Here is an 11,689-nt window from a genome sequence, read left to right as displayed (position 1 = left end):
ACATGACAATCACTTCTTAAAAATAAAATAAAATAAAGTTAAAGGGTTCCGTCACCAATTTAATTGTTTTGACGTCAAGATAAACACTTGATCTATATTATAAAGTGTGATTTAGACCTTTATTTTTTTTATTAAATACAACAACTTATATGCTACTACAAGTTTGTTGTGAGACGAACTCACGACCTCTTACTTACGTGGAGAGTCTAATGCGGCTGAACCAAATGATACCAGGCAAGTGTGATTTAGAGTCGATCAAAACTAATAATAATGGTTAAGGAAATACTAATGTGCTCCGGGTCATTTGTTGGGCCGGACCCGATCCATGATATAAGAGAATCCTACTCGTATAAATAATCCCCCCTCCTCTCACTTTTCCAAATTCAATTGTTTCCAAAATCGCCGAAACCTAAATTCAGAGAGAGAGAGAGAGAGAAACACAAAGATGGCGAAGCACTTGGCTTCAATGTTTGCGACGGAGAAGGACAGGGTGAACTGCCCTTTCTACTTCAAGATCGGCGCTTGCAGACACGGCGATCGGTGCGCCAGGATCCACACGAAGCCCAGCGTCAGCCCGACTCTGTTGCTCTCCAATATGTACCAGAGGCCCGATATGATCACCCCCGGCGTCACCGCCCAGGGCCACCCTCTCGACCCCCGCCAGATGCAATCCAATTTCGAGGTCTTGCCCCTCTTCTTCTTCTTCTCCTCCTTCGTGTTCAATATTGCAACCCTAATTGTTTGGATTTTCATATATTCGATTTTATATGTATAGAATTTTGATATTGTGTGTGTGTAATTTTATTTTATTCACACTAACATTGTGTTTAATAGAATTAATTATCGAATGAGAATGCTTTTGTTTAATAGTCAGAGAAGCTTAAAATTGGGAGAATATTTTATCAGAGAATCACGGGTTTTATTTGGAGATGGATAACTGTATTAGTGTGGGGGGGGGGGAGGAGAGAGAGAGATTTGGAAGATAGTAACAGTGGAGGGAAAAGCTTTTAATCCTAGATTTTTTTTGTCTCTTTCTTTTAATTAGACTTGTGCATGTCATATCAAGGAATCTTTTTAACTGGTTTGTCGTGCAGTTATTTCTTAACCTGCAATGCTTGTATTGTAAATTGTGATGCCGGGTGCAACTTTTTTTTTATCGAATTGCATATTTTTTGTATTAAACGTATGTGTGCGCAAAAATTGCAGGACTTTTATGAGGATCTCTTTCAAGAGTTGAGCAAGTACGGGGAAATTGAAAGGTTGAATGTCTGCGACAACATAGCTGACCACATGGTATGTTTACTTACTCAACAGTGTTAACCTTCCTCTAATGCCCCCCCCCCCCTTTTTGGTTCCCGCCTCCCCTGATAGAATATAATTCTTTTTTTAATTATGTTTTCCCTCTACTGTTGGGCAGGTGGGCAATGTATATGTTCAGTTTAGTGAGGAAGAACATGCCGCAAATGCACTCAAGAATCTGACTGGAAGATTTTATGCTGGTTAGTCTCTATCTTGGAATTTGGTGTGTTCAATGTTTCTGATATTTATGCCTTTGATTAATCTTTGGTTTTAGAATATGTAAAATGACTTCCTTCCCTTGAATAATTGCAGGGCGTCCTATCATTGTGGAGTTCTCTCCAGTGACAGACTTCCGTGAAGCCACCTGCAGGCAATATGATGAAAATACGTGCAATCGTGGTGGATATTGCAACTTCATGCATCTGAAGAGGATTGGGAGGTAAATTTGGCTTGGTAGTAGATATTTACTTTTAATTTTGTTTTTTAGGATGTTTAATTTTTTTTTGGAAGCAGAGCACCTAGTCATAGCTAGGTGCATTTTTTATTATTATATTGTTTAATAGAATGAGTGGAGATATAATTGTTGTTGTTATTGTAATCTCAGCCAATTGAGACGTGAGCTGTTTAGGAATTCTCGACGAAGGCATAGCCGGAGTCGAAGCAGGAGTCGCAGCCCGAACAGGCATAGCAGAAGGTATGATGGTGGGGATCAAAGAAGTTACAAGACTTTAAGCCCTGGTCGAAGTAGGCGGGAACGCAGTAGAAGCAGGAGCACTGAGAGGAGAAGGAGAAGACAACCCAGTCCAGTCAGAGAAGGCAGTGAGGAGAGACGAGCCAAAATTCAGCAGTGGAACAGGGAAAGAGAACAAAACGAAACAGCTTCTAAGGATGTCACTGACAATAATGGCCACGCTGAAACTGGAAATTATGAGAATGGTTACGAGTAACAACATCATTTGCAGCACTGAGTAGGGTATGGTTTCTGATATTAGTCTCTCTCTCTCCATCTGTGTGTGTAGTTTATAGCTTCATTTCTTTAGTAGTTACATATACATGTGTTTGTATAGGGAGGTTAATATCATGATATTCTGGACTAGATTTCAACCTAAATAATTCCTTCAATAAGTATAGCTCACACCCCATTTTCCACTGTGCAGGTGGTGTGCAGGTTTACACATGTGATATGGATTTCAAATGACTTTGCCTTCATATTGTGTGACTGCATGTGTTTTTTTTAATCAAAATCATTTTAAGCCAAAGGCAATTGTCTATGTCACCTAGAGAGACGTGAGACATTGCATTTTTGTCTATATGGCAACTGGACTCTCTTTCATCCCTTTAGGATAGAGAGGAGCTCTTGAAAACCAATAAGTAGAGTTAGGTCATCCTTCGACCTTCAAGCTGAAACTTTCCATACTGGTCCGGCCCTCTCCCATCCCGGTTTCCTACTCTTAGCTTGCACCATTCACTGTCTTTTTCCCTGCAATCAAAGTTGTCACTTTTGCTTTTGAGTTGGCAACTACATGAATACATGATTATGCAAATCTAGAGAAACTATAGGAACAACGTAGGTATCTTGGAGAGCAATAAGGGTAAAGTTATTGTATATAAGAAACTATTTGGAAAGGGATTTTTTCTGTGGAATCTGGAAAGTACCATATTAGAATCTGAATCTTATTTGCTATTTAAAATAAAAACCATTCACCTGTTTTTGGGCCATATATTTTCAAATAGGCCTGTGGTTTGCAGGCAATTGATTTTTGTTCTTTGCTTGTGTTGCATACATTTGTAGTCGGGGATTCCTTGAGTATTACGCATCTTTGCTTGCGTTGCATACTTTTTACTGTTTTTAGTTAGGTGTTCCTTAAGTAGCATGTTTGTTTGCTTGGGCTGCATAATTTATAGTCAGGGGTTCCTTCAGTTCCTTGAGCCACCACAAAGTAAAGACTAGTGACAGATCAGAGTATCACGGTTCTGTTGTCAGTTTCTTGTCTTCTCTTTTTTATGTACACAGATGATAGTCATGGTCTTACATCTTTAACTAGTTTTGCAGGTTCAGGTATCCCTGTATTTGAGGTATCACATGTTCCCATTTGAGTTGCAGCTTACCGTGGAATTTGTTTACAGGTTGGCTCAGCATGTTTGCAGGAATCGTCAATGTCTTATCGGATGCAGCAGCCAATTAGTTTTTTGCTTTTCTTTCATTCTCTTCCTTTTCAATGATATCAGTATTTGGATTGTACTAGTAAATGGATTATCTGCGGAGATGATATATCAATATGTTTTATTTGTGGAGATGATATATTTGGGAGTAATGACCAGTTTCTTCACAAAATGTTTAAACAGCTTTCTGCATGATTTTAGTGTTTAGTCTAGTTTATTATGTCTCCCAAATCGTACAAAAGAATAACTCGCAAGTAAATAAAAACAGAGGCCCCGAACAGGAAACCCATGGACGGAATTGGTTGTAGACCTGTAGTGCAACATGAGATGGAATGGTGTAGCTTCTTTCTTTCCTGTGCGAACGACATAATGTCTAGGTGAATTAATATGGAGCTTGAAACATCCTATTGTTATTATCCAGACTTGAGAATTGTTGCACTTGAAGTTAGAATTCATTAACCCTGGATGAAGAAATCTCGCCTTATGCATTACTGTTGGAAAGTAGAATAGTTGCGAGAAAGTTTCATTTTGAGATATATCAATACATTTCACAACACAAATCCAATAAATAGACGAACTAGGCACTCACCTCTCTTTCTTTCTTTTGTGGGAAGATGCCCTCATTCACATCATATCACTCATGCATACAACAAAAGTTTCAAATTTGCAAGCACAGTTGAGCTTTTAACAAAATTGGCTCAAACCTATAGTACTGTTTAACCAGAGATTAACGGGAGAAAAGATGAAGACTTGCAGGAACAATGGAGAGAACCACGGAAAGAAAATGATGATGACTTGTTGGAATAATGGAGAAAACCACGAGTACGTACGTACTATATTCTCGCTAGAATCATGCATGACTTTCTAGCAACTGTTCTTTTGGCAAATTATAGCCTGCAATATGTTTGCAGTAACGCTTAGAAGTAAACAAATAACAGCAATGGTTTTCTGAACTACCTTGGGCGATCTGCAGTACTTGTCCACATTTTGGCAAAGCTCGGCGAAATAAAAGCTATTTGGGTCTACTATAACCCCTTCAGTAAGGTTCTTGATCAGCTCCTTAGCTGAGGTCTTCGAGCTGATGGTACCTGATCGGTCCTTAGGGATTAGAATTTTGACAATTTTTTTCTCAGCAAGCAACCTCACATCTTCTTCGGTGCTCATGAGACGATCCATGAACATAACATAATCAGTCATGTAATTCTCGGCCAAAGTGCGATGGCATTGCTCAAAGGCTAGAACGTTCCTGATAGTGAGCTCAGTTTCATGACTTATTATGACTTTTGGAATTTTCAGAATCTTAGTGTCAGCAAGGAATTTTATGTCGAATAGGTTGTTACTCGAATTTAGTACCTCAAACTTGACATCACCTTGTTGAAGCTCTTTTACGCTTGGCACAGTCCTCAGTTTTCCTTTAGCTTCTGCTTTCATGTAGTGGTTTCGTACGTAGAAACTTCTTAACAGATCAACAAAATGATGTGGTCTAGATGAACAGATTATGTCCTCCAAGTCGCCTTCTGTTCCCTTATCGACGTGCATTAGAGGTTTAAAGAAATTGTAAGAAAGTTTTATCACCGAAAGTCCAGCTCTATCCGAAGGAGAGAGACCGGTGATACTCTCCGGGTCAAAAAGCTTTTCAAGAATGAAGAATGGCAGTTGATTTTCAAGCAACCCCATGTCACGTCGTAACTGTGACAAACGGGGTTCGGTTAACATGATATCATTGTCAAGCCTCAGTTTAGGGAAATGATACCTCAACATGACCTCAATGATGAACCTGGCATCTTTCACTATCATTGTCGCAAAGTCATCACTGAACTGCTCTTCGATCATTGTAGCATTTGTGCAATCGTGCTTCATGTCCCCATACTATGGCTTCGCTCCTAAGCAGATCAATATGTTGCAGGTACTCGTCTTTGCTCTCTTCTGTGACTATCAAGCCTCCTTTCCGTGATGAAATGGACCGATAGAGACTGCTTGAGGTGTGTAAGCTATGTCATTTACACGCCGCAGTTGTTCAGGAACTCGGAAGATGGAAGGCTCCACAGATACATTCCCAGCTGGGTGCACATTTTCTATTTCGAAAGCCACACTCATATTTCCTCTTGATGCGATTCTCTAATTCTCTTGAATAAATATGAAGATGGTTTCTGCCACCAAATATACAAATCAATTAGGGTTTACATGAATCAGATGAAAAGCGAAAACAACGTGTGAATTCAAGAACTTACAATGCTCAATATACGTCGTCAGATTGCTTGCTTTCTTTCTCCTCAGGTGTCCCTTAAATAGCACAAGCTCATGATAAGAGGTGAAGTCAACTCAGGAGCATCCCTTCCTTGATTGCCGTTCAGTTTTATCTGTAATATTGTTTTATAGAGAGCCTGTTCTGACTTTCGAACTGCCTCCCTGCCACGACCACAGAGGCCATTAGTACATAGAAGCTGGAGCATATTAGAAATTGAGGTTGTTAATTTTCTTAATGGTTAGAGGAACACCATTAACTGATCATAAACAAATGGGATAGATGTCAATGAATTAGCTTATATGAAGGTCATCGTTCATTTGATGTGATGGCTTAAGTGATTTATTGACCATGTTACAGACTTACAGCAATATTTCCTAAGAAAAATAGGTTGTCAAGTTCTTAATAGAATGATACGAAGTTGACTGAAATTATCTGAGCGACCGACTTTGTTAATGTTGTCTCAATAATTGGGGAGCTTGGTATATGCCACATTTTTAAGTCGAATATGAAACAGCATGATTGGCTTATTCTCTATTGTGCTTAACATGTTGTGTACATATCCTTAGTAAGTTATGTAACTGTTTTCCCTGTGACTTGTACATGATGAATAAAATTGCATATCCTTGTACTGAAAAGCTTAAGTCCAAAGAAACATGCTGTCTTACTCAATTTTTGTTCTCTGACTTCTCTCCATTCGAATTTCTTTCTTTGATTTCCAGATAAGCTTACCAAAATATTGATCTGGAAGTCTAAAACTTAAGTTCATTAATATAAGATAGTAGCCAGCTTAACGGCATGGAGTTCTTGAGCTTACGTTAGTAGGCACTCGAACAAGATGTGGGAGGCATATTGGATTGTATAGTACATCTGCACCGAAACTGTAGAACGAGTAAAAGGATTAGCAAGGATCACTAGGCCAAATTCTAACTTCCAATCTAATACATGAAGGACAACTTAAAGCTGCCTGAACGCTGGACTTTAATAGTCTACCACAAGGGAAAGACTAGAATTCACCTTAAAATCTTCATATTACTCTCAGACTGTCATACACTGCCGTACATTGTCATATTGCTCTATGATCCTGGTCCTCACCTGAAGATTTCGACTCGGCATTGACAATATCAAGCTCACAGACAATTATCCAGCTGCAGCACATGGAGAAAGATCTTGTATCCACTGCAGCTCATGTATGAGCCAAGGTTTACTGATACTTATTGTTCTAGCAAAAGTAGTTAGTCTCTTAGATGTGCTCCAATTTAATTGGTATTTAAAATACAAATCCCTTCATTACCAATCGTTTTCAAGGGCATTACATTTGCCATTGTAACAGCATACAGCTTGAAGAGGTAGAGAAGAATACACATTGCAAAGAAGCTGGAGGTCTTCAGCATTTTGAATAGTAACAGGCAGCAATGTCGATTCCTTCGTCTCCTCGCTGAATGAAGACTTAGTTGGAATGTAGTAGAATTCGTGTTGCAGCGCATTTTGAGGTTCCTACAGTTCTGAAACTTCTTGATCAGGTTTCGCTTAAATGATCTTGCCCTTCCCTGATGAAGCTAGTAAGTGTCCAAAGCCGCTAATTTAGCGATGACAGGACGACATTATCCTGATCCTCAGGTTTACAACATCACCAATGGGATTTAGCGTTGGAATGCATACACCACAACACAACCTCCACCAGGCCAATCTCATCAAAGCCAGATAGATTGTGGGGATGCTAAGCCTAAGGCAATCTCAATCTTTTCCTCAGATACTAAGCTGATCTCTAATCAAACGAAAGTGTCGATGGTAACATTTGCAGCCAGAGTAAGCTTCTATTAAGTTCCCTAAAAACATGAGGCGTTGGAACCAAACAATAAAAAATTAAAATAGCGTACGGGAGATTCGATCTTACAGCAGCTCAGAGATTTTCATGCTTGTAAATTGTCATATGAGTGACATGACTGATATTTGAGATGGCAGGTTACACACGAAAGATTACAACAGAGCCCCATAATAATGTTGTTGGCCAAAGAGCTCGTCTTTCATAAACATCAAAAAACATTGATGTTAGACTCGATTTATAATCAAGTTCTGAGTTTGATCACCTTGAACAACACAATGTAATAACTAATAACTGCATCCCATGATCTAAAGCCCAAATAGTTCTGTTTGGTTCTGGTCACCTCACACGGCTTATACTATCTAAAAGCAGATGATAATCTCAAAAGCCAAACAGGTAAAACTAGATACTAAATTAGACTTCAAGATACCAAAGCAAATGAGCAATAATGACGAGGAAGCAGAGAATTAAGCAAAAAGACTAATTAATAATCAGGTAAAAACATCCAGATAGCACACTAAACCATTCAGTTAAAACAATCGAACAAACCAAGGCGATAAATAAATCCGGAGGATAATCTGCTAATGTCAAAACCCTTCAACTTCCCCTGTACTCTTCGATACCAAAAATATCATATATGATTAACCAGCTGTGCTTCAGCCACATCTCCATTCTACTTTCCAGCACTATGCTTGGCCTTGTTGTGAGACTGCAGAGCCCCATCTGAACCAAATGTCTTGTTGCAGGAGCGGCACGAGAGACTACCACCAGCAGACTTTGGAGTTTGTGCCTTGGACTTATCGGTAGCAGGAGTCTTTCCCTTCTTTGCAGGGTGTGGAGTATCTGTGTGGCCGCCCTTCTTGCCATCTATAAGAAAGAAAAAGATCAAAAAGATCAGCTAGAGATAAGCACAAGGGGAAGATTCACAAAGCACAGAAAACCAAACTCCCTATGCAACGGTAAAGCCTTTTGACTTATAAAACAGAAACCTAGGAACCATCTGTGCCTTGCACAAGACCATGCATGTACTAAATAAAAAGCTCATGACTTAACAGCTAAACTGTATAATTTGTACTTGCAATTTTACGTACAGCAATTCAATTGCAACCAAAAGAACATTTAAGAGAGATTACCAGTCTTCTGAGGAGTAGCGGTGACTATCTTTGCCTTCTTAGCAGAAACTGGAGTTTTAGCAGATCCAGGGGCTTGGGCTCTTTTCTTAGATTCAGGCTTCAAATTTGGATACAAAACAAAATAACAAAATCAATACACAAACAATGAATACACATAGTAAATTCAACAGAACCCATATAGATCCAAAGAAAATTATCTTCACAAAACCACCTAAAATACCTTCTTAGGGGTGGGTGTCTCTTCATCTTCCTCATCAGAATCATCATCACTTTCATCATCATCATCCTATAAAAGAAGAAAAAAACCAACATTAATATCTTTTCAACAAATATAACCAAGCAATAAATTCAAAATCAAGCACAAGTAACCAATAATTGGATAAGCAGTTTCAGGTTTCTGTTTTAAAAAAAAACATGCAGGGATGTAGACACAGAAGTTTAAAACCAAAAACAAATTTAAATAGATACCGAGTCAGCTGAGTCCATTGAGTCATCAGAATCATCTTCATCAGCCTCAACTTTAAGTTCTTCAATCTTAACCTTTCGCTTTCCAGAAGATTCAGGTTTGGCATTGCTCTTAGCTGAAGCAGGTTTTTTATTTTCGACTTTCCCTGAACAAGTAGCAAGTACAAACTAAACGGTCAAGCAGAAAAGCAAAACAACATCTTAACCATGAACGTCTTTATGCAACATTTACCATTTTCTGCAGGAACCACTGGGAGATCTTCCTCTTCTTCAGATGAATCTGATCCAAACTCTACAACAACAAGAAATAAAAATAAATTATAGATTCAAAAGACATATAGATGTTATCAAGACACAATAAGTTTTACTCACCATCATCTGATCCCTCAGTGGAAGCAAGCACAGCATTTGGTCAAGGAAACCAATGGTAGAGCTAACATTTCAAACACAATAAGAGATTCTGCACTTCCATTACAGCAAGTACGCTAAAATTTCCAAGGCATTTAAAAAACAAATGAACACAAAGGCAATACCCTAAACACAGATGATCTGTTCATAGATGCAAAGACATGAAAGCCCAATTAAAAGTACAATGCACGAAACAGTGAGGAATTCTATGACAAAACTTGATTTCAGACGTCATATTCTACACTGGTGTTCAAGTCCCAAACTTACTTGAAAGAACTTATGAAGTCCAAGTATTCCGATATAAAAATAGTGAGAACCCTATCCTAAAACATAGTTTCAAAACAATCCAGTCTTATTAAAGAGGTGGACAATAAATTAAAGAGGTATAGTGAAAGGATATCTATCATCACCCATTACAGATTGATAGCCAGCAAAGTGGACACTGCCATTCTTCCAGTTGTGGGATAGCTCAAACTCTTCATCAAAGACCAAATCAAATGACAACTGAGGGATTTGGCCAGGAATAAGATGTCCCAACACAAGCTCCTTTTCTCCAACCTTTCCGTAGATAACAACACTTTCAGGTGATTTCTTTGACTCACCTAGACAAGCCTAAAGAACATAAAACCTGTAAATACCTTGACAACACTGCATTCATATATAGTTTCAAAAAACAAAAAACTACTGCAGCGAAGAAACTAAACAAACCTGTGACAAATGAATCACATTGCCTTGGTCTGGCAATACCTGCACAGGTGCTCCAGCCTTCACTTCAATACCTGGGTTAAAAGACAATTATTAGCACATCTCAAGCAAAAACACAAAACTTCTCTCGAACCAGAAAAATTAACCTATAAACAGAACAGCCTTCTAAATAGCCAATAGAGACAGCCGAAAAAGTTATCCAGAAACTAAGGTCCATGATTGACAAAGAGGCACACATGGGAACCTTGACGTCTTTATATACCCATACTTTTTTTATCACACACAAATGACATCAAAGAACAGAGAGCAATATAAAACCCACATAACCCAACAACATAAACTGAAAGAAAACATGAAAATCGCATACCCAGCCTGCAGAAACAAAACCGCACAACACCCTAAACCCAAACTTCAAAAAGCACACACTAACACAGTAACACCACATACAACTTCAGAGCCAAAACTAAGACATAGGCAAAACACAATAGCACCCTATAACCGTGAACGTATTTTACCAAAGTCTCAGAATCTCAAAACACCATAAACATGAAAACATGTTGAAAATGAAACAAGACGGTATTCGCAACAAATGAGATGTGCGTACAAATTCATGAGAGGAAACATGTAAGAATAACAAGGAGAGAGAGAGAGAGAGAGAGAGAGAGAGAGAGAGAGAGTTACCCCAGAACTCCATTGAAGGCGTTAGAGAGAGAGGAGGGAAGCTAGGGCTTTTGGCCTGGGTTTATAGAGAGGGAGAGAAAAGACTAGTGAGCGCGGATGTGAAGAAGAGGCGAGTACGTGAGGGTTTGAAGGGCCTTATATAAGGGGATTGCCGCCAGGTTAAGGCTCTAGGGTTTTTCTTGCCCCTTGGGCTTGGGCCTCCGTTATCGGTGACAAGAGGCTTATACAAAACTCTATCAACCCTAAACGTGAACTGACACACTCATGGAGAGTTGTACCAGCCTACTCCAATTTTGTAACATAAATTTACATAAAAACTAAATTTTTACTGATAATAACCTATCTGTTCCGGGAGAATTATTATTCTACCCTTGTGTGTGTCTTAGCCTAATAGGTTTCCTGTTATGAGATAAATTAGCATCTCCGTAATAGATTAGGACTCCGAATCATACGGGATTGTGGTTTTGTAATGCCTATATATAGGCCCCCATATCATTCAATAATACACAATTATTCATCCTGAAACACGTTATCAGCACGTTGCCCTAAAATCCTGAACCTTTAGAACCCTAGATTTCTTGTTCTTCTCTTCCTCCGCCGGCCGTCGTCGATTCCGGCCTCCGGCATCTACTCACCGCCGCATCGCAGCCCCGCACACAGCCCTCCCCGCAGCCCATGCAACCCACCCCCTGCATCCCCTGCACGCACGTCGTCCCTGCAGCATCGCAGCCCCTACACCTGCAGTCCCACACGCAGCACCTGCAG

At 39.3% G+C, this 11,689-nt stretch overlaps 3 protein-coding genes across 5 annotated transcripts; 1 reads left to right on the top strand and 2 right to left on the bottom strand.

The window, feature by feature from the left end:
* The first annotated feature begins 402 nt into the window (after nt 1-402).
* On the top strand, nt 403-3,614 carry LOC126785748 (splicing factor U2af small subunit B-like). 3 transcript variants are annotated; one of them, XM_050511383.1, is made up of 6 exons: nt 403-682; nt 1,207-1,293; nt 1,418-1,499; nt 1,612-1,738; nt 1,904-2,272; nt 3,427-3,614. In XM_050511383.1, exons 1-5 carry the CDS (start codon nt 446-448, stop codon nt 2,244-2,246), a joined length of 876 nt encoding a protein of 291 aa, XP_050367340.1. In that variant the 5' UTR covers nt 403-445; the 3' UTR covers nt 2,247-2,272; nt 3,427-3,614. The 3 variants fall into 3 exon arrangements, with proteins under 3 accessions (XP_050367340.1, XP_050367341.1, XP_050367339.1); XM_050511384.1 differs by having other exon boundaries at nt 3,353-3,614; XM_050511382.1 differs by having other exon boundaries at nt 2,457-3,614.
* Nucleotides 3,615-4,326: 712 nt separating this feature from the next.
* On the bottom strand, nt 4,327-5,322 carry LOC126787293 (UPF0481 protein At3g47200-like). Its single transcript, XM_050513202.1, has one exon. It carries the CDS (start codon nt 5,320-5,322, stop codon nt 4,327-4,329), a length of 996 nt encoding a protein of 331 aa, XP_050369159.1.
* A 2,679-nt stretch (nt 5,323-8,001) lies between these two features.
* On the bottom strand, nt 8,002-11,076 carry LOC126786319 (histone deacetylase HDT1-like). Its single transcript, XM_050512104.1, has 9 exons — nt 10,925-11,076; nt 10,247-10,317; nt 9,939-10,150; nt 9,503-9,519; nt 9,363-9,422; nt 9,134-9,276; nt 8,886-8,951; nt 8,666-8,762; nt 8,002-8,399 (listed from the first exon to the last, which is right to left on the bottom strand). The coding sequence occupies exons 1-9, from the start codon at nt 10,935-10,937 to the stop codon at nt 8,206-8,208; spliced, it is 873 nt and encodes a 290-aa protein (XP_050368061.1). The 5' UTR covers nt 10,938-11,076; the 3' UTR covers nt 8,002-8,205.
* Between the last annotated feature and the right edge of the window lie 613 nt (nt 11,077-11,689).

The sequence above is a fragment of the Argentina anserina genome, chromosome 3 (assembly GCF_933775445.1).
Source record: "Argentina anserina chromosome 3, drPotAnse1.1, whole genome shotgun sequence".
NCBI classification, from domain to species: Eukaryota; Viridiplantae; Streptophyta; class Magnoliopsida; order Rosales; family Rosaceae; genus Argentina; species Argentina anserina.
This window is presented reverse-complemented; position numbering and strand designations above follow the sequence as displayed.